The following is a 21,258-nucleotide window of genomic DNA, read 5'->3' as shown; positions in this document are numbered from 1 at the left end:
ACGTCCTCCCAGTCCAGGGTGACAAGATGAGGAGGGGTCACCTCCAGGAAGTAGGTTGTGAAAGGCTGACAGGGCTCAGGCCATCTCTTCTCAAATGTGATGAGTGTGTTTCATGGTGCAGGTTTTAGAGACCTCTCATGTGTCCATCTCTTCACCCCACAGTTTGGGAGCCCCTCAGAATGTTCATGTACCAAGAAGGGACCAGTGCATACTGGTAAAGCACAAGCATCCTACTCACAACATAACAGAGTGTCAAGGCAACAGAAGGGAAAGGACAGGTGGTCCCAGCAGGAGGGTCAGGAGAGATTCCAATAAGAGAAGGGCTCCAGTAAATGTCCAAGGCCCATTTTCACTTTACTTTGGAGAGTCCTAAATAAGTGTGAGATTCTATAGTGGTCCTGGAAAAGGGTGAAGTGCACATTTTAGCAGGTGTTAGCCAGAGCCTGGTTCTTCTAGCAAGTGGTCCCCACTGGAAAGGCATTCATTCGCCCAGACATCTGGGGAAAGAGGGAAGGAAGCTGTGTCCCTGAGACTTCTCTCCATTCCATCCTGCTTCCTGAGGAGAGACATGTAGGAGGCTTACAAATGCTCACAGTGATTCCAGTAAGCTTCTTAAAACCAACTGAGAAAGTAGCTGTCCCCAACAGAGGAGATGCTCTCCCCTGCAGCAGAAAGAAACACATACTCCCATCCTAGAAAGAACACATACTCAGGAATGGGGGGCGGTTGCTGCAGGAAGAATGGAATGCTCCCTGAGATGAAGGGATGACACCATGACAAGGAGCATGTCTATGTGTTTACATGTGTTAGTGATAAGCATGTGTGGTACATCTGGAGATGTAGGTGATGCCAGGGACATACTGACACACAGGCTTGTGTAGGCTGCATCTGTGCTAACAGGCAACCTGGGAGAAAGCAGCTTCAGGTCCATCATTGATAAGGGGGTCACACAGACCCTACAATTGACATTGCACTTGGGTTGGCAGGACACACAGCTCCCCAAGTCAGTGGAAAAGGCAAAGACTCGCACAGCATATCATCATCACCCTCAGACTGACTCCTCGGATTTGCAATACAAACCTCTCCCACAGTCAGTCCTTTAAACCTAAGATGATGTCATTCTCTTCTTTCCTATGTAATTAATTAGGATCATCTAGTGCAGCATTTTATATTTTTCTGCTCCGTGCTTGCTTATTGAATCTGCGGCATGACAGTATCCTTCCTGCTCCCAACATGGCTAATTTCAGGAGTAATTAGGTGGTGGACTATGATCACTTCTGATATGGATCCACCGCTGAGCTAGTGAAGAAACCCATCACAGACCTGGCGCTGTTGAGGATTGACTCTTTGTCTGAAGGTGCCCTTGACACACACAGCTCTTAGGAAGACCAAAAAAAAAAAAAAAAAAGCAGTGACTTAGGTTCTTCATAATGATTCACGAAGACAAGGTGAAGACTTCTGCCTTTCATCTGGCAAACTCAGATGTAACAACATTCTCTTCCCTTGTAGAGCAGCCATGCCCCAAACTCCATTAAAATCCAGGGTCACCCACGTGACTTCCCTTAGCAATTGCTTGTGGCCTGAGGTTCCAGACACCAACACCTTAGTGGCTACAGAATTTGTCTCATGGTGATAAGAAGAGGAGCTTGGGGGTCATGATGGGGAAGGCAGGGGAACCTTCCTTCCTCACTGTTTGTTTGGAAGTTGCAAGCTTCATTAGAGACTCTTTTCCACTTACTTTAGTTCAGTTGCTTACAATGAACATATTTCTTCTGTTCCAGAGTTAAAACTGATCATATACTAAGGGAAATTGATATTCAGACACCATGTCATCTCTACAGGAGGCAATTGTGATCATGAAAATTCACCAGAGTTATAGATTTTCTAGGAAAGGACATGGAGTGATTATCTATAACCTATAAATTTCTAAAAGAGTACTCAGCAAAATTTGCAACTATAGGCAACATTCCATATTTCAGCATTATTTGCTAGTATTTGGAGTGTTATCACTTTCTATAGATAAAGACCCTGTCTTTCTCTATTATACTTTCCAAAAGTCAAGCTTTGCTTTTCATATTAGTCTTAAATCATAACTTCTCTTCACCTACAACAGAGATTTAACCAACCAATAGTTTTGGTTAAATCAGTTACCAAACATTCTTATTTGGATGGTCTTGATTTTTATAAAATACTTGGAAATATATTAAATCAAGCAGCACAGGAAAGAAGATGATCTTGATACTAAGGTGGAAGTTTATATTCCTCATATAAGTAATTGAAGACATTTTCTCTCTTAAATATCTGTTACGTCTATTAAAGTCTTTAAATACAGACATGGTGTGGATTCCTTGCTATTCTTCATTTCTTAAAATACTACTCAGTAAAATCCAGGAAGGTCTAAATTCGTTGTTTAGAACACCACTGACTAGTACACTAGCCATATGTCGTATAGACAAATATGTAGGGAATATGTCCATCTTCAAAGTGAGTTTTGATAAAGAGGGTTGATCTAGAAGCTACATCATGCAAATGTCCTTTCAGGACAAGAGAAAGGGTTTCCATCAGCTCTGTTTATGCAAAATCCATTATATATTTTCCATGCATGTAAAAATGCATTTTGTATTTTCCTTATAACTTTCTATTTTGTATCTTCATGTTGTATAATCTTACACAAAATATTTCGTATTGTATAAGAAAAGACAATTTAGAGATGAAATGTTCATTTCACTAAATCATATTTATCCACCATGGTTTCTTAGAGATCTCAAATTATCCAGTTTAGCTTGCTGTCTTGAGTTCACCTTGATTGCATTAGCTCTTGACCCAGACCTGACACCCAGCATAGACTTGAACAGGAGGCCCTTGGGAAGTGAATATTTCTGTACATACTACAGCACTTCCTCATGTTTCTGTCCAGACTATAGCCCCTCAGTGGTTCACTTTTTTTCCCAGTTAAAGGCAGACTTCAGTGATTTTTTAAAGGGAGAAAGTTCTGTAGCCAGTACAGTAGACAAATTAAGATGAAATAAGAGTCACATGAGTTCCTGATGACAATCAAGGAGTCCCCTGGGCGTTAGCATTCTTAAAATCAGTAATTTTGACCAGGTCCTCATGCTTTTAGCTCTCAAGAATAGAACTTTTTTTTTTTTTTGCTTTTTTTGGTAATAATTGTATTGCATGCATTCCCATTACACAGAAGGCCAACATTTAATTGGGGTCTTGAACTCAATTGTGTTTTCTGCAGTTGGTAAACCTCACAAATGTGGATATTGTGGCCGAAGCTATAAACAGCGAAGCTCTTTAGAGGAACATAAAGAGCGATGCCACAACTACTTGGAAAGCATGGGCCTCCCGGGGCCGCTGTACCCAGGTAAGCGCTGACGCTCCCAGGCTGGGCCTGGATCCCTCTCCCTCCCAGTCCCTGGCGCCCTGGATGGCTGGCTTTCCCACCACATTGTGAGGGAGGGACCATTTTAGTCCACAACATCGCAGTTTCACTAGGAACAACACATTGCACTTCTCCATTTTCCACATCCTCATTTGACCAGATAGAGCTCACCTTCAGAACACTCCCTCTCACCCAAAGTACACTGTGTGCATCTATGGAATTATCACAATGAAGCCCCCTTGTACTATTAATGTATGCAATAAAAATAATTTTTAAAAAGAAAGAAAAGTCTACAATAATGAAAAAACTCTCTCTCTTCGGGTGTGTTGGTTTGTTTTAGGGAGTTGTTTTTTAAACCTAGAGTTAGTGACCTGGGACTGTAGCTTAGTGATAAGGTACTAAAGTAACACACATGAGGTCCTGGGTTTGCTCTCCAGCACCAACAAAACAAACAAACAAATGAACAAAAATCCTAGAGTAGTGGTCGTTTCTTTGTACTTAGTAATCAAACTGATAGTAATCAAGATGTGAAGCCCTTTTTTAAAATGATTTTTCATGAAAGTGATCAAATAACCCAGGCTGTGGCCTCAGTCACCCGTTCAGACTGAGGGCAGAGAACTACAGAGTCAGAAGACCCTGACAGTCGGCAGTACTGAAGGTATCCGAGGAGCAAGGAAAGGTTGTGTTTGTCTTCCGAGCTGTGTTGCATGTGCTGCCTAACAAGACAGCTCGTGACTCAAGCCTTAGATGGCACAGAGTAAGAAAGGCGAGAAGACTGGGTTTACCCAGAGGGATGGCAGGGTTGCAAAACACATCTTTGTAAATGATGTACAAATGATTTAAAGAGATGATTCATACATAGATTAAACACAGCTCACCTCTTTCCAAACGCCACCACTCAGCACTACCACTGAAGAAGTGGTCATTGGACTGTAGAGTAGAAACTCAGTTCATGCCTGAGAATGTATTGAGCCTCACTCATCATTCTGACTTTAGCAAATGGTTCACAAAGGATAATTCACCACCGTTCATACAGATGGGAGCCAGAGAAAGGAATGGCCAATAAAGAAGTCCTAAAAATCAATGCAGGGCAAGAGCCCTGGGTTCTGGGCTATCTCCCCATTGGTTACCTGTGCTCTTGGGGCTGACAGTTGATTTCTCAGAGTCTTAGTCTTATCTGTGAAATGGGGTGATTTCATGGAATTATTATTTAGTTTCCTTCAACGTCTACACTGGAAAGGTACTGAGAGTGAGTGAAAAAGGAGAAACAGGACGTTAAAATAATAACAACAGTAACTTATCAAAATTACCCAGAGTAGGAGACCAAAGGAGAAGAGGATAATTTGGTTCTTTGAAAATAAAATGTGAACACTTAAATATTGTATTTTTCTGTATAAAAAAATAAAATAAAAATAAGTTGACAGGTCTTGGAAGCAAGTGCTTCTAATAATGTAATTTATATATTAATGCTCAACAAGTCATTTTATTTAATCAACAAATATTTACTGAGGACTTAGTATCAATAATACTAAGCCATATAGAGTAAAATTATCCAGTGTACACATGGAGTTGAGAAGGCAGAACCTATGGAAGGAGCAAAGCCAGGGACCGTGTTTTCTGTTTCTCCTCCACCATTCTTCATTACTAAAGAAGCGAGCTGTTCCTCTTCAGGCTGGACTGGGAGCTGCTTCCAGGGGAGAAGTAGCATTGGTTTCACCAAGACTTGGCTTTGGGATTCTTCTTTAGATCTCTTTTTGAGTGCAGTCCAGGGCTCATCTCTTCTTTGTTGTTATTGTTTGGTTTTCAGTTTTTTGGCGATACTGGGGTTTGAACTCAGGGCCTCATGCTTGCTAGACAGGTGCTCTACCACTTCAGCCACTCCACCAGCTCACCATAGCTCATCTCTTAAATGGGAATGATAATTTTCACCAGACCAACCTTAGGGCAGGGCCCTGGAGAATGAGTCCCTGTGACAACAAGAAGCCTAGACACCACACATCATGGGCCTACCTAATGGAGAAGTTGAGGTCTCTGACAGCTGGCCATGGGTGTGGTCTCCACGCTCATAAGCTCGTGAACTGGTGATACTTATTAACTATTACCTTGTGTGAGCATCACCCTAAAATGTTCATTTGTCCCCATTGGTGGTCGAGTGATTTGGAATATTATAGTGATGTCTTCATGTTCCTGTTGTCTAGAGGCAAGAAAGCTTCTCCAGCAAGGAGTGGTCATCTGACCCCAGTGTAGCCACAGGCAGGGCCAGGCATGCTGGCATTTCATGATACTGAATTCTCTCTGCCTTACATTGTGCCAAGACATGCAGCGTGATCAGTGTTGTTAGCCAGCTTTCTATCACTGTAGCAAACACCTGAGCTTATGAAAACAAAGGGCTATTTTGGTTCACCATTTTGGAGGTTCTATCTATGATTGTTTGGCCCTATTGTTTGGAGCCTGAGGTGAGGCAGCGTATCATGGCAGGGGTGTCTGGTGGACCAAAATCTCTCACATCATAGAGCAAAGAGAGAGGGGAAGGGTCTGGGGTCCCATAATCACCTTTGAGAACAGCCCACAAAATAATATAAAGACCTCCCTGAGACCGCATCTCTCACTAACGTCACCTTAAGGGCCAAGCCTCCAACATACAGTCCTGTGAGTGCATTCCAGATCCAAATTGTAGAAGTCCAGAGACACCTTTATTTTACCCTTTTCAACAGCTAGCCCTGGTAAGTTCTGGTTTAAGGAACTTGTCAGTGAGAGGAGTTATAAAGAAATTTAACGACTGTCCTTATTAGACTCCGTGCACAGCTGGGAGAGTAGGGTCTTGGTCACATCTGCTCTGCTGTACCAGGGCTGGTTGAACATGTGTCTTCTGCATCTTCATCTCCTGTCCTTCTACAGCCTTCAGAAGTCAGCCCTCTTTAGTGCTTAAAGGTACTCCCAAGTCATCTGTTCACTTTCCAATCCCTCTTAGTTTGGATCTGTTAAGTAAAAACAATATGTAGCTAAAAGGATACAGGAAAGACACTAATTTTACTGACAGTAATCTTCCATAGTAAAAGTCTTCTGGTTACCTGTTACACTTCCCTAATAAATTTACAGAAAATAAGGTTTTTTGAGACTCAAGTTGCAGAGATTGAAGAGTAAATCCACCTAAAGGCAAAGTAGAGAAAGATCTGGGAATTTTGGGATCACCTTTCCCTCACTACAGACCACTCTGAGGACCAAGGACTCAGTGGACCCTGGGGTGTGGTGGGGTGGAAAGGAAACCCACATGCAAAACGAGGTCCCCAGGACAGCAACTTTGCCTACTTTACGGAGGAGGGACGTACAAGCAATCATGTTAGCTTGGTAGGTCAGGTGTATGACCAGTGGAATTGGGTTTTATGAATTTATGTGTAGTCTTCCTAGTAGTCGGGGTGTGGGCTATATGTGTTGACCTACTTAAGAAAACATATTTCCACTGTTAAAAGATAAAAGATAGGGCTGGAGATAGGGCTCAAGCAGTAGAGTGCCTGCTCAGCAAGCACAAAGCCCTGTGTTTAAACTCCAGGACTGTTTTATTTATATATAGCAATAATTCTGTCCACTTGGAAATACAGGCTTTTAAAGTGGCATCCATAACAGCAATGAAGACATAAAATACTTAGGGTCCCTCTTAGCAGGCAATGTGGAGGGCCTACTACAGAAAGATACAAAACCAAGGTGAGACCAGAAATAAAATGTGAATCATGGAAGAGGGAGAAAAGGCTGGACACCGCCCACAAACATTCTCCCAAATCAAGGCATACTTTGGGCATAAAATTTCTTACAAGTCTTGTCAGAATTGTGTAACCACATATCCTAAAGTGGATCTGAAAAATAAATGGGGGAACTGGCAAGTCTAGCACTATGAAATTGTAGCTGTCATGTATAGAATACTTTGAAGAATCACAGATAAGTCAATAATAGAAATGCAGAAACCTAAAGACCCTGTGATAAATCAGCACAAAATGTCTGGGAAGAGAGAGGCATAAGGCAGAAACAGAGTTGGAAGACTTGATTAGATATGCAACAGATAACCAACTTACATTTTCAGTTCCTTTCACATTAGGACACATTTCAGGGAAATGAAAGAATTATATCTCAAAAATTCCCACTGTAAAAAACTAGAAGTCAATGTAGATGACACTATGTAGGACTCAAAGTTGTGTCTTCAATTATACGAAGGAAGAGTTGGCATAGAAAACTAGAGATTGACCAGAAATAGCCCACATGTTCTCATTTTACCCACACAGTCTCTAAATTTCTGTCATGTGCATGTGTTATTTGGTGACCAACAGTTTGTTTGCTGTGTGTTCAGGGATGAGGATCTCTGGCTTCCTTCCCCAAGTTACCAAGATCTGCTCTGGGACCCTTCCTGCATCTCCGTTCACTGTGCAAGTCATGGTGTCAGATTGTTAAGTCATTTCTGGATCTGACAGCCTCTAGTTCTCAGAGGGCTATTGTTAGGGTTGGTTAAGGTGTGGATTTTGGAGAATTTTGAAAAGTTGAAAGGACTCTTCAAAGGGACACAATTATTTCATCACTGCCTTGTGCGTTGGAGGAGGTTCTTTTTCTTTTGGTATAGTGTGTGGTGCACAGGTGTGGGAGGAAGGAGCGTTAGCGAGTGACTGGTCATTGGCATTGCTGTAGTAGTTCCTTGTCTGTCTGGCAGACAGGGTGTTGGAAGAATTAGCAGTAATCTCAAGGAAGGGTCTGGCTCTCTTAGGTGCTCAACAAAAGTCAGCTATAACACTAGATAAGGTGGAATCCTTTAAACACAAGCATTTCTAAACTGGCCTCTCTAACTGTCTTTGACTTTAGTCATTAAAGAAGAAACTAATCACAGTGAGATGGCAGAAGACCTGTGCAAGATAGGATCAGAGAGATCCCTCGTGCTGGACAGACTAGCAAGTAACGTCGCCAAACGTAAGAGCTCTATGCCTCAGAAATTTCTTGGTAAGAGTTGAACGTTTGCTGTCTCCTAATAAAAACCTATGGGGTATTTTAGACTCAAGTGGAAATTAGTTGAGGGTAGAGAAAAGGAAAAAAATATCTTATTTTTCATTAAATTTCTTCAAACTGAAAAACTTCCAACCAGGGTTTCCTTAGATGTGATTTTGGTAGCATCTGGTGTCCTTGGTATGATCTGCGTGTGATCACTATTCCTGGTCAGTATGCCCAGGATCAAAAGCCAGGAACCCCTCACTGCAGAACAGCCCCTGCTCATCACTCTCTCTGAACTCTAGATATCTGTTTTACCAAAAAAAAGTACGTAGCCTTCCCCTTATGGAGGGCTGTGAAGGTCTATGGGAAGAAGCACACAGTGAATGGCCCCTGAGAAGTCCCCAGTGAAGGGGAGATCCAACTAGGATTGTTGTTTTGATCATTGAATCCTTACCTGTGCCAAGTACTACGAGGATAAAACTGCAAAGTAAGCCTCATATATACACATACCTCCCAGGAGCCATTGCCTGATGTAGATGATAACACAGTACATCCAGGGTAGGATCTGAAGGCCAAGAACAGGGTCAAGGCAGATGTCCAAGTGGAAATAATAGGTTCAGATACCAACCTGAGATCAGTACAGAGCCTCTCATTAACTCTGTGACCCTGGGTAGAGGACTCAACCTCTCTGAGCCTTGGTTCCATTCTTTACCTGATTCACAGGGTCATTGTCAACATAAAATGACCCCAAAGAATGTGAGAACATTTAGAACCCCTTAGTGTGGAGGTCAGTTATTATTGTGGTCAGGAACTGAAGGACCATGTCCAGGAAGGAGACCAATAAATGCTTCATGAAGCTGAGGTGGAACTGCAAAGAGGAATGGAATTTCAGCATGTTGCAGATGTTGGAGGAGTCGGGGAGGATTCTAGACAGATAATAAGGAGAAATGGTGATGCTGCTGGTAGGGTCTAGTGTTGGAGTGAGACATGATGGAGAAGCTGGAAGTATCCACCAGGAAGTAACAAGAGTGAAGTAGTCCAGGAAGCTGTGGCCCTGAGATGAATACCAAAATGATGTGACTTCATTCAGAAGGCACAGAAAAAGCATGGGTATATTTTTGATGGTAGCAACAGCTTGGAAAGTGGAGACAACACATGCCAAAAATTGATTGGAAAGTAGAAGTTGAGGGAGTGGTAGCTGCAGTGGAGAGAGGAAGAAGGTTTGGTGAAAGAGGGTGGTGAAGGAAACCATGGGTTTCACTGGCTAGAGTGAAGTCGTATGCCGTTTACAGGAAGGAGGAAGGCAGGTCTAGAAAATGATGGAGTTCAGATTTTGATACAGTAAGTTTCAAGCACCTCCTGGTGTGGATGGCCTCCTGGGAGAGTCTGTGTTTAATGAGGCCTGAGACAGAAAGGCCTCGAGAGGGAAGGACAGAGGGGAGCTCAAGCTCTTGGATGCCAGCCTCCCTCTTGTACCTTCAGATAGGGCTCCATTTTGATCTATTGATTCAGTAGATTCATTTTGATCTATTGTCATAGATTGGGGGTTGTGGGGGTCAGGGAAAAGAAGGATTCCATTAATAAATAAAGTGGAAACCACCAGTTGGAAACCTTATATGTGGAGTTGCCTGTGCAAATGTGAGCTTTTGAACTGTAAGAATGAGGGAGACCTTCTGTTTCCTTAGCAAAGTAGGGAGGAGGTCCTGTGCTGAGAGTCAGATCTTGAGGTGGGGGAGATATCAGGTAATATCAGGCACAGACCCCCGCAGTTCCTTCCCTATATAGGCAGCATCTTCTGGGAGGTCCCTTGCGGGTGGGAATTGGGAAGAGGGGTTGATAGGGTGACCAGGGAAATAAATGAAGACAAAGCAGTGAGTGTGTCCAAGGGTTGTGAAGAGTTACTGACCTCAGGAAGCAGGGTATGACTTCCTCTTTCAGATTAGGAGCCTGGAGAATTCCAAGTGATTTGGTAAGAGAACAACTGCAGCCCTCTTTAGCTTTTAGTCTTCAAGCCAAATGGAACAGCTGTGAAACTCTATCATAGCCACCCTGGCAAGACCACTGTATTGAACCAGACACATCTGTGTTAAAAAGAACAACAAAACAAAACAAAGTGCTCTGATGGAGCAAAGCTAAGATGAGAAAGCAGTCTCCAGGGGAGAGGTTAACCCCAGGAGGAAGTGGTGTTATGGGAACAGAAGGACCAGGATAGCAGAAGTGGAGTCTGGAAGGAAGGGCCCAGAGCAGCTGTGTAAGTTGGTGTTTTCCCTGGAGCTGGCGATTGGCAGTCCATGTTTAAACCAACACCTCTTCCTGCCCTAAAATTCTTACCTTAATTTTGTTGTAGTCTGATGGTATTTCCATCAGCCATTGCCAATGTGCCACAGTTTCTCCAGCTCTGACATAATAAGAGAGATTGATCTCAAAGATTGTTCTCCTCAAGGATGCTGCAGTATCCTTCAGGTAAACTCAGAAAGAGAGTCTAGGAATCTAATAACACTCATACCAGTTGGTCCAGCAGTAGTGGAGTTGAACGATTGCCTGGGTTTAGGGTTCAGCTCCAGCCAATACTGACTGGTGACCTGGCGCAAGTCTTGAGCAGCAGTGAACTCAGTGTTTCCATTTCTCAAATGGGTGTGGTCAGCTGCCCTGCCTCCCTCCCAGAACTATTCTGAGGATCAAAAAGGACAACAGATATGGCAGTTCTTTTCACACTAGAAAACACCTTAAAAATGTCAGGTAACATGATTCTTATGTTGAATAAGGCTCAGAGTGGCATAGATTTTTGCTTTCTTTATATGTGAGCTATGATTAAAATTTTTAAATTAAACTTTGACAGGAGCATGAATAAGTATATTTTTTTTTTGGTCAGCAACATTCCTCACTCCTTACCATTATAACCATCAAAGATCTCACTCTATAAAAAAGTCAGAAATAGGCCAATAGGATCAATAAACTCAGTGAAAAATGGCTGGTAATAAATAATTAAGCCTACCATTGTTTTTTAGTCTATCTGGTAACTGGAGTAAGAAAATTTTTTTTTATTTTATTATTCATATCTGCATACAAGACTTGGGTCATTTCTCCCCCCTGCCCCAACCCCCTCCCTTACCACCCACTCCACCGCCTCCCTCTCCGCCCCACCCCCTCAATACCCAGCAGAAACTATTTTGCCCTTATTTCTAATTTTGTTGTAGAGAGAGTATAAGCAATACTAGGAAGGAACAAGGGTTTTTGCTGGTTGAGATAAGGATAGCTATACAGGGAGTTGACTCACATTAATTTCCTGTGCATGTGTGTTACCTTCTAGGTTAATTCTTTTTGATCTCACCTTCTCTCTAGTTCCTGGTCCCCTTTTCCTATTGGCCTCAGTTGCTTTTAAGGTATCTGCTTTAGTTTCTCTGCGTTAAGGGCAACAAATGCTAGCTAGTTTTTTAGGTGTCTTACCTATCCTCACCCCTCCCTTGTGTGCTCTCGCTTTTATCATGTGCTCAAAGTCCAATCCCACTGTTGTGTTTGCCCTTGATCTAATGTCCACATATGAGGGAGAACATACAATTTTTGGTCTTTTGGGCCAGGCTAACCTCACTCAGAATGATGTTCTCCAATTCCATCCATTTACCAGCGAATGATAACATTTCGTTCTTCTTCATGGCTGCATAAAATTCCATTGTGTAGAGATACCACATTTTCTTAATACATTTGTCGGTGGTGGGGCATCTTGGCTGTTTCCATAACTTGGCTATTGTGAATAGTGCCACAATAAACATGGGTGTGCAGGTGCCTCTGGAGTAACCTGTGTCACAGTCTTTTGGGTATATCCCCAAGAGTGGTATTGCTGGATCAAATGGTAGATCGATGTTTAGCTTTTTAAGTAGCCTCCAAATTTTTTTCCAGAGTGGGTGTACTAGTTTACATTCCCACCAACAGTGTAAGAAGGTTCCTTTTTCCCCGCATCCTCACCAACACCTGTTGTTGGTGGTGTTGCTAATGATGGCTATTCTAACAGGAGTGAGGTGGAATCTTAGTGTGGTTTTAATTTGCATTTCCTTTATTGCTAGAGATGGTGAGCATTTTTTCATGTTTTTTGGCCATTTGAATTTCTTCTTAAAAAAAAAGAGGATTGAGGCTGGTGCTCCTTTATTGTTGGTGGAGTGGCTCAAGTTGTAAAGTGCCTGATTATCAAGCAAAGCCCCCTGAGCTCAACTGCAGTACTGTCAAAAAATAAAAAAAAAAAAAGAAAGTCACAATTATCAACATTCCTGCTATCCATCATAATTATCCTGGTACCTTTTCTTCTTTTATAAGAAAAAGAAACATTTTTGTATGAGATAAGTGATTAATATAAAGAAATTTGATACAAAAAAAGTAATGTTTTCAAACCATCGCAGAATCCAACATCCATAAATTACCAATATGAACTTAAATAAACATTATTCTAAATATTTTTCTATCATATATGTGTCAGCAGACAGGAGTATGAATAGGCCAGTTACAATAGAAACATGTGAAATAAATACTTTCTAAAGAGTTCCCCCTTGCAAAGATTCCATATATTTTCTCCTTAGGATAGACTTGTTGGATTTACCTCCTTTCTTCCCATGTATTGCTAGAAAATATTTATACATAAACCATGCAATATTAAACATGTCTAAGAGGTAAAAGAATCAAAACAAAACTAGAAAACTGACTAATCTTTAAATATTCTCTCTCAGAAAGAGATTTTTTATAAAAAAATTTATTAGGATATATTTGTTATGCAGGCGGGGATTCATAGTGACAGTTCTGATTAGGCTTATATTGTACATTGGTTAGATCTCCCCCTCAATGCCCACTGCCCCACTTAAAGCCATTGCAAGAGGTTTCTTAGTTCTATAAGTATATGAAGTCCATTATCCATATTCCCTTACCTTCATCTCCTTTGTTCACCCTCCCCCATCCCACTAGTCCCCCCCACATACACTGTACCTATTTTACAGTCCTGTCTTTCATTATTAATATTTAAGTTGGTTTTCAAATGAGTTCCTCTATGTATCCCTGCTGTGAGTGTACTTTATTTGGTCAATTCAACCCTCAGAAGGGGATTTATTTTTAAGAATTACACTTAAGAATAAAAATATTTATTTTGAGAAATATTAAGAGCTTTGAATCATTTTAATCAGTTATATTATTATGTTTGTAATGTTCAGCTTCAACATATTCACCTTCTGTTCTATAATCATTATTCTCATAGCAGAGAAGCTATTTATTACTAACTATATTTAAGAGATTGAAGAATCAGACTCAAGTCTTTTACTATGATTTCTATTTATTTTAATTAATCTCTTCTTCAAGTGAACTTTGCATTCAAGCACCGTTTTTGTAAAAGGTACTACAGGTGTTCCAGTGTCACCACTGATTTGTGTTTGAGGATGTCTACCCATCACCTTTGTTCCTGAAGAGCATCCTAACAGAGTGCATGGCTGTGAGTCACTGTTCCTTCTAGATCTCGCCATGTTGCTTGGTGGTATTGTTTGTTCAACATTGCTGTAGAAATATCTAAGTCTAATCTGATTTTTTTTTCTTTAAGATGACTCACTTCCATTTTCTCCTTGAATGCCCAGAGAGTTGTCTCTTGAACCCTGGAGTCACAAACCCAAAGTAGGATGTGTCTGGTGCTTTACATTCTAAATAAAAATGTCTGACAATTTTAACCTGAGATTCCCTTATATTCCCTTTGTTTCCAGGAAAATACTCTTTCATATAAATATATCTCTTGCTCAGTTATCATGATCTCTTTTCAAAGACACCAAGTTGCCCATGTATTAGATAATTTGTCTTCGATATCTGTTAGCATTTCTATAAGTTTATTTTTATTTCTTTGTCTTTTTTATATTTATTCACTGTTATTACCTTGTGCTACCCCTCTTTTTCAGTAATTCAGTTTTTAGTAGTTTTTGATCTGTTACTTATTATTTCTTATTTATATATTCTATAATAATATTGTTTTTGGTTTTTGTTTTGTTTCCTAGAGTCTATAATCTCATTTCTCCTTTTTTTAATGTTATCTTTGATTTTTTTAAGTTGTCATGAAGCAACTATAAGGCAATTCCTCTCTTCCTTAAATTAAATTTATTTTTCCCTATGATAGATGGACTTAGTGGTTTGTTTTACATCCTTTCTTCCTTTGTATTGCTAGAAACTGTTTTCACAGTAACCATGACATTTCTTTTCATCTTGCTTATTCCACTTGGTCTAATATAACTTGATTGACATTTCACCATTCTTCCCACTGTATCTAAGACGTTTATTTTCCTATGAGAGCTATCGACTCTTTTAAATCCTGAAAGAATGCCAAGGATGGGGATGGGGGAGTTCAGGTGAGCCAAAGTGCTGCCTTTGTTAAAAGATTTCTCTCTCTCTCTCTCTCTCTCTCTCTCTCTCTCTCTCCCTCTCTGTCCTCTCTCATGCAGCATTATACTGCTTCCCACTCCCACAGGGGACACTTGGGGGTCTTTGGGCCCACCTCCCCTGCAGTACAGGCAATCCAGGCCTTCCTTCCTGATGGGGTTAGGGAGCAGGGCAGGCAGCGGCAGCCTCTCTGATCCCCTCTCCAGTGCCATCTGGTTCTTGCTAACAAGGTTTCCAACTGCTTTTTGGTCAGAAGAGGAAAAAGAACAATTCTTTTGTTCTATAGAGAATTGTTTCTCTATAGATATAGGGATATGGGGGAAATGCTGGCAATGTGACTCATACCTAAGATTGACGCCAAACTTTGTTCTCTATCTCATGCTAGAATTTTCTGTTTCTTTCCTTGGTGATAGATGACAGACAGATAGATTTCATCAGGATATGTTCCTTTCTTTATCTGATTGTTATTGGTGAGTGCTGTAGGTTTTATTTTCTCCTTTTGTTGGATATTTGGGGAAGAGAAATTCTATGGGTAGATTCAATATGCCACAGTAATCTGGATTTTATGTTTCAGTTTTCCTGCACACATTTGTTGTTGATACCAAGTTTTTAAAATAACAGACTTCTGTTGTTGCTTGGGAAACCACAGAACCTTGACTTTGGGGGAGAGATTGGATGTCTCAGTGGGAAAGCATCACGTTGAGGAGCCACACACCCCTTTTACATCTAGTAGAACTGGCTACCAAGTCCACGCCCCTTCTCTCTTCACTAGGGTTTGGTAGAGAAACAGACCTGGGTATTAACTAGATTAAGTTCCTTTTTTTTTTTTTTGCAGTTAGCATAACAAGGACATTTGGCATCTTGATACAAACACAGAATTTGAAAAAAACTTGTGTGACTTCAAGATTACTTCTAACATTGAGTGGAGGAAAACACCACTCCTTTGGTCCCTACCATCAGCTACACAGGGATTTAATTGTGTCCAGGTTGGCCACAGTCAGGCTGTCCTTCTGTTGACCAAGGATCAAAGTGTGCCATTATGAAGGTATAGGTCATTTCTCACCACCAGTAGATGAAAGCAAAGGAAACCAAGCTGTTAGGTGATGCACATCCATTAACAGTAAGAAACACAACACAAAGACATTCTGTAGTGCGCTGAGGAATATATTGCTGGACAATCAATAATGGTCATGGATTTTTTTAAAGAACGATTAGTAGATTTTTGGGCTGTGGAGTACTTTTTCCTTCTATTGATAAGGAGGTGCTCAAGCAAAGATGAGAACCTCAGTATCAGCACAGGAGGATTGGGGCCTCCTCAGCCATCCCCCTCCATTTTGAACCTCTTCAGTCTCTTCTCTCCATAATGACTGGGAAGGTCACTTCTTCCTTCAAACCCCTCAGCGGCTTCCATTTGTTTTTGAATAAAGTCTTCTTGGTCTAGTACCTGCTCACCCCTCAGGCACAGACCCTCCCCCAAGCATCTGGCCCCTAGACCTTCACAGAGTCTTGCTAAAGTTCAAGACCCCTTTTCCCCTTAGGACCTTCCCTCTAGCTGTCCCCAGTGTCAGGACACAATCTCTTAGTCCCCCAGCCGGCTCTCATGAGATAGGTGTCCTATGTTTCACTCTTGAAGGTAGCCTTCCTCTGTCTTCATGGGATTTCTCAGGTAGGGTTGAATTATTTGTACCATCATGGGTGCTGCTGAGAACAGGGACCACTTTCACTTGGTCACCATTCATCCCAACTATACAACCAGGTGTGCTGAAAGAAATGTGAGGGGTGAAATGTAAACTAGACCTTCCCATGGGCGAGTTTATGTGCTCTGACTTACTACCACTGAAAGTAACACAAGTCAAGAGTCCCCTGACAATGAGATTACAAGCAGATGCTTTAATTCATGAATTTGCTAACTGAGCCAAGATTTCACATTGAACTTACCACCAATGCCTTGAGAAGATGTATCTTTGAGGAAATTTTATTTCATTACTGAAGCTAATTGCATGAAGCCAAATCCAGTCTTAATTTCACTGTTACTAGGGAAGTGAGCTTGTGTCAGTCAGCTTTCCATCACCATAACAAAATATCTGAGACAATCAGCTTATCCAAAGAAAAGGTTTATTTTGCCTCATAGTTTCAGAGATTTTAGTTCATGATCAGTTGGCTCTATTGCTGTGATCTGTGGCCAGGCAACCTAGCATGTGTAAAGCAGAATGGCTCACTTCCTGGCAGAGAAGAGAAAAAAGGGGAAGAGGAGGAGCCAGGGTCCCACTATCCCCTCTGATCATTTCTGTTTTATTATTTATTTGGGGGGTGGCACTGGGGCTTGAACTCAGGGCCTCACACTTGCCTATCAAGCACTCTACTACTTGAGCCACTCTGCCAGCCCGCTATTCTCTTGAAGGGAACTTCCCTAAAGACCTACTAGGCTCCACCTTTTAAAAGGACCACCACCTCTCAGCAGCACTAACCTGGGACCAAGCTTTTAATCCATGGGCTTTAGATGAATTCAAAATCCATACTACAGCAAAGTGCATCTATTCCTACAAACAATATTAGAGCATAACTTTTTTTTTTTTGGAAGTACTAGGGTTTGAACTCAGGGCCTCATGCTTGCTAGGCGGGTACTCTAGCACTTGAGCCACTCTACCAACCCATAATTATGTATTTTAATGAAATGCATTTATGATCAATTAAGCAGTTTCAAATTATTTAGGACATTATTAAAGATACATCATTTAAATTGAGTATAATAATGTTTAATTTTACCATGCTTTATAAAAGACATGAGTATTGGTTTAGCCATTGTTAAAGGTTACAGGGACAATCTTGGCCCTCCCTGTTCACCTATGGATTTATCCTGAGGGATTTCTTTGAGTGTTTACTAGACAGTCACTATGCCAAACATCCAGCAGACAGAGATGTCCCAGCCTGCCCTGGTGTGCTGCTTGTGTCTGCCTAGGCACTGGGACAACCCCGGCCAGGTGATCCTCCCTCACCCACCCCCAGGTATAACTTTTACTCACCGTGACTTGCTTCCCACAGGGGACAAGTGCCTCTCGGACATGCCCTATGACAGCAGCGCCAGCTATGAGAAAGAGAACGAGATGATGACATCCCATGTGATGGACCAGGCCATCAACAATGCCATCAACTACCTGGGGGCCGAGTCCCTACGTCCCCTGGTGCAGACACCCCCAGGGGGCTCTGAGGTGGTCCCTGTCATCAGCCCCATGTACCAGCTACACAAGCCCCCCATGGAGGGTGTCCCAAGGGCCAATCACTCAGCACAGGACAGCGCTGTGGAGAACTTGCTGCTGTCTAAGGCCAAGTCTGTGTCATCAGAGCGGGAGGCGTCCCCTAGTAACAGCTGCCAAGACTCAACGGACACCGAGAGCAATACAGAGGAACAGCGTGGTGGCCTCATCTACCTGACCAACCACATCAACCCCCATGCCCGCAATGGCCTGGTACTCAAGGAGGAGCAGCAGGCCTTTGAGGTGCTGCGGGCAGCCACGGAGAACTCGCAGGATGCCTTCCGTGTGGTCAGCACCAGCGGCGAGCAGGTGAAGGTATACAAGTGTGAACACTGCAGGGTGCTCTTCCTAGACCATGTCATGTACACTATCCACATGGGCTGCCATGGCTTCCGGGATCCGTTTGAGTGTAACATGTGTGGGTACCACAGCCATGACAGGTACGAGTTCTCCTCCCACATCACACGGGGGGAGCACCGCTTCCACATGAGCTAAAGCCCACCCTGGCACTGCCCACTGAAGCACCTGGACCCCTGCCTTTGACCTCCTGCCGGCTGCCCCACCTGGACTGTGATAATGCTGGGTGTGGATTTGTAGGTTGCTTTGGTGTTGTTGGGTTTGATTTGTTGTTGACGATGAGATTTCTATTGTTAGGGTCAGAAGTGCATCAGGAGCACTCAGAACTTCTGTCTCCCTACACATTTCTGCAGACTGCTACTTGAACTTCCCTTACCTGCGGCCTCCTAGTGTCCCCTTCTCCAAACAGAGCCTGAATTTTCTGAAAGAAGTCAATAAAATAAGCCAGAGCCTGAAAGCAAGGTAGACCTTGTACTAAGCACAACAGAGTTCACTGCACCAGGTCGCCTCCAAGTCCCCAGAAGCAATGGGCACAGCCTCTGAGATGTGGCCAGCCCAGGAGCTCTGCAGGTGAGCAATGGGACCAAGTGTTGTGCCTGCTAGGGAGAAGCAGGAACAGCATCAAAGCAGAGGCCACCTGCACCCAGGGCACAAAGGCTGTACTTTGAAAAAAAGAAAATATTGAGTTGTATTCTGCGTTGGAAAACAAATTGCCTGGGAAAGTTGTGTGGCAGGGCTGCCCAGGCAGGGCAAGGGAGACGGTGAGGGATTGGGAGGTTGATGGATGACACTCAGCTTCCCCAGGTTTGTTGATGGGTGGGATGAGCTCAGAGCTCCTGTGGACAGATCTGGGGAGTCCTGTTATCTGCTTTGTCACCCCCATGCCTATCACTGTTACCCATACCTGTTCTGAAATTTGTACCTTCATTTGAACCTCCCAAACAGCAAAAATCCTCAGAAACCAAAGTTTCCTTCTAAATTCTACACTTATTTCCCTGTGTATCTACTCCTAGCCCAGGATGGTTTTACCCAAGACCAGGACCTGTTATTTTGCCTCAGTCCAATCTCAGTCCTTCGTTTTGAAAGTCCATATTCTGTTTGTAGCTGCAGACGTGAATTCCTTTAGTGTTGGTAAATTCCCTACCCTCACTGTATAGTGTCCTTGTTTGAAAACCCACAAAAGAAGGAGTTAGAATGACTATTTCTTTTTCAATCAAGGAAATATTAAGTCAAGCATCCCAGTTCGTAACAAAAAAAAAAAAACTTACCTGTTCATACTAAATTTGCAAATGTTCTGAAACTATCTACCAAAAAGACAAAAGTAGCATGTGCACCCACAGATAAGAAGGATATGTAGCTGAGAACTCTTTATCCCATGAGGTTCCCAGACAGGAAAGCCCACCAGGTTTCACAAGAAAGAGGCAGAAGGTGGTGGAGGTGAAAATGCAGCCCACCTGCATGAAGACACAAACACCTCTCTGAAGCCCACTGAAGTCAGGTGTTAGGATTCTCATCTTAGCCAAAAAGGTCTCCCTCAAGATCAATTGTAAGATATTATAGTGCTTGTCTTCCCTAAGATGTACCTGAGGAAACAGGAAATATTTTCTGTGATCAATTCAGCATTTACTCTAAGCTAGGGGAGTCTTAGTCTCCACCCTGCTGGCATTTGGGGTTTGTTGTGGCTCTTTTATGTGCATTGTAGAATGTCTGACATTATCCCCTGGTCACTACCCAGTAAAAACCAGTAGCATCCCCAGTTCACATCCAAAGCTGTCTCTCCATGTTGACAAATATCCCCCAAGAAGCAAAGTCACTCCTAGTTGAGAACCACTGATCTAAATGAATTCTAAGCCAATTGAAGGTTTGGGAAGCTTTCCAAAGATAAAAAGGCACTTGATGAATTTTTTTTTCCCAGAGCAGTCTGTCTTAGGTGCATTTGTGCTTCTTTGGAAAGAAATTCTAGAAATTCTAGAAATGAATTATTCTCTTCGAGTGTTCACAAATACACTTCCTTATAGGCACTTGATCTTTGTTGCAGGGGAAAGAGTTCACAAAGATGTCATTCCTGAGTCACGGATTTCTTTGCTTCCAGATCAGTGTGACATTTTTGAAACTGGAAATACAAAATTGTGATTGAAGTAATTTAGTCTCTGCCACACCAGTGCATTGAGTGAGAGAAGAGAAGGGAGGAAGTAGGGCTGTGAACAGCTTTTATTCAATATCCAAATTTACACACTCAACATGAAAACCTCAGATTTCCAGATTGCCGGTCGATTTTACCTATCCTTGTCTTTACCCATGCATCCCAAAAGTCAATTGGTAGAAGGGAGTTCACACACACACACACACACAAACACCCCGCCATGGCATTCTAACCTTAAAGAAGAACTGTAAATAGTGACTGCGGGAGTTTTTTTCTAAAATGCTTTGCCCCTTCCTCTCACTGCCTTTTATAGCCAAGATAAATGTCGATTTGCACACCTTTTGTTGTGGTTTTATATTGTAACAGCCTTTTTTGAAACTATTGTATTTAAGGTAAGGATGCATATTATGTCAACAAGTAATTAAATTATGTTTGAAAGGTGACCATATTCTGTACCAAAAGTTGCTGAAGTTTTTCTTTTAGCTGGTAAAAGTAGGATTGTGCATGACCTCACACATTTTGTTCTGTGGTTTGTTCTGTTGTGGGATGGCATGAGTGTGTCTTGAGCACTTTTGTATACTGAAGTGTGCCTCAATTCCATGCACTGTCATTGTGTTTTAAGTAAATCCCAGAGGCAAGAAGGTTACCAAGAGCAAGGTTGACCTGTTAGTGACAACTAGCAACTGCTGTTTCTCATTCTTTCTCTTCCCCATCACCCTGGCTACCTGTGGAATGCCTGGACCTCTGCTTCCTGCCTCAGG

At 42.2% G+C, this 21,258-nt stretch overlaps 1 protein-coding gene across 12 annotated transcripts in view; it reads left to right on the top strand.

Annotated features, from left to right (window-relative positions):
• Ikzf1 (IKAROS family zinc finger 1) overlaps nt 1–21,010 on the top strand; it is a 102,336-nt gene extending 81,326 nt beyond the window's left edge. For 8 of the 12 annotated variants that reach the window (XM_074065518.1, XM_074065514.1, XM_074065516.1 and 5 more), the window contains 3 exons: nt 3,245–3,370; nt 8,231–8,365; nt 17,786–21,010. In XM_074065518.1, the coding sequence (XP_073921619.1) occupies nt 3,245–3,370; nt 8,231–8,365; nt 17,786–18,492 (968 nt within the window). In that variant the 3' untranslated portion in view covers nt 18,493–21,010. The remainder of the gene's footprint in view (nt 1–3,244; nt 3,371–8,230; nt 8,366–17,785) is intronic. The other 4 variants (XM_074065510.1, XM_074065508.1, XM_074065515.1 and 1 more) reach the window with 2 other exon arrangements.
• Nucleotides 21,011–21,258: the final 248 nt, after the last annotated feature.

The sequence above is a fragment of the Castor canadensis genome, chromosome 2 (genome assembly GCF_047511655.1).
Source record: "Castor canadensis chromosome 2, mCasCan1.hap1v2, whole genome shotgun sequence".
Lineage (NCBI taxonomy): Eukaryota > Metazoa > Chordata > Mammalia > Rodentia > Castoridae > Castor > Castor canadensis.
The sequence above is the reverse complement of the archived record's forward strand: the minus strand, read 5'-3'. Positions and strand labels throughout refer to the sequence as shown.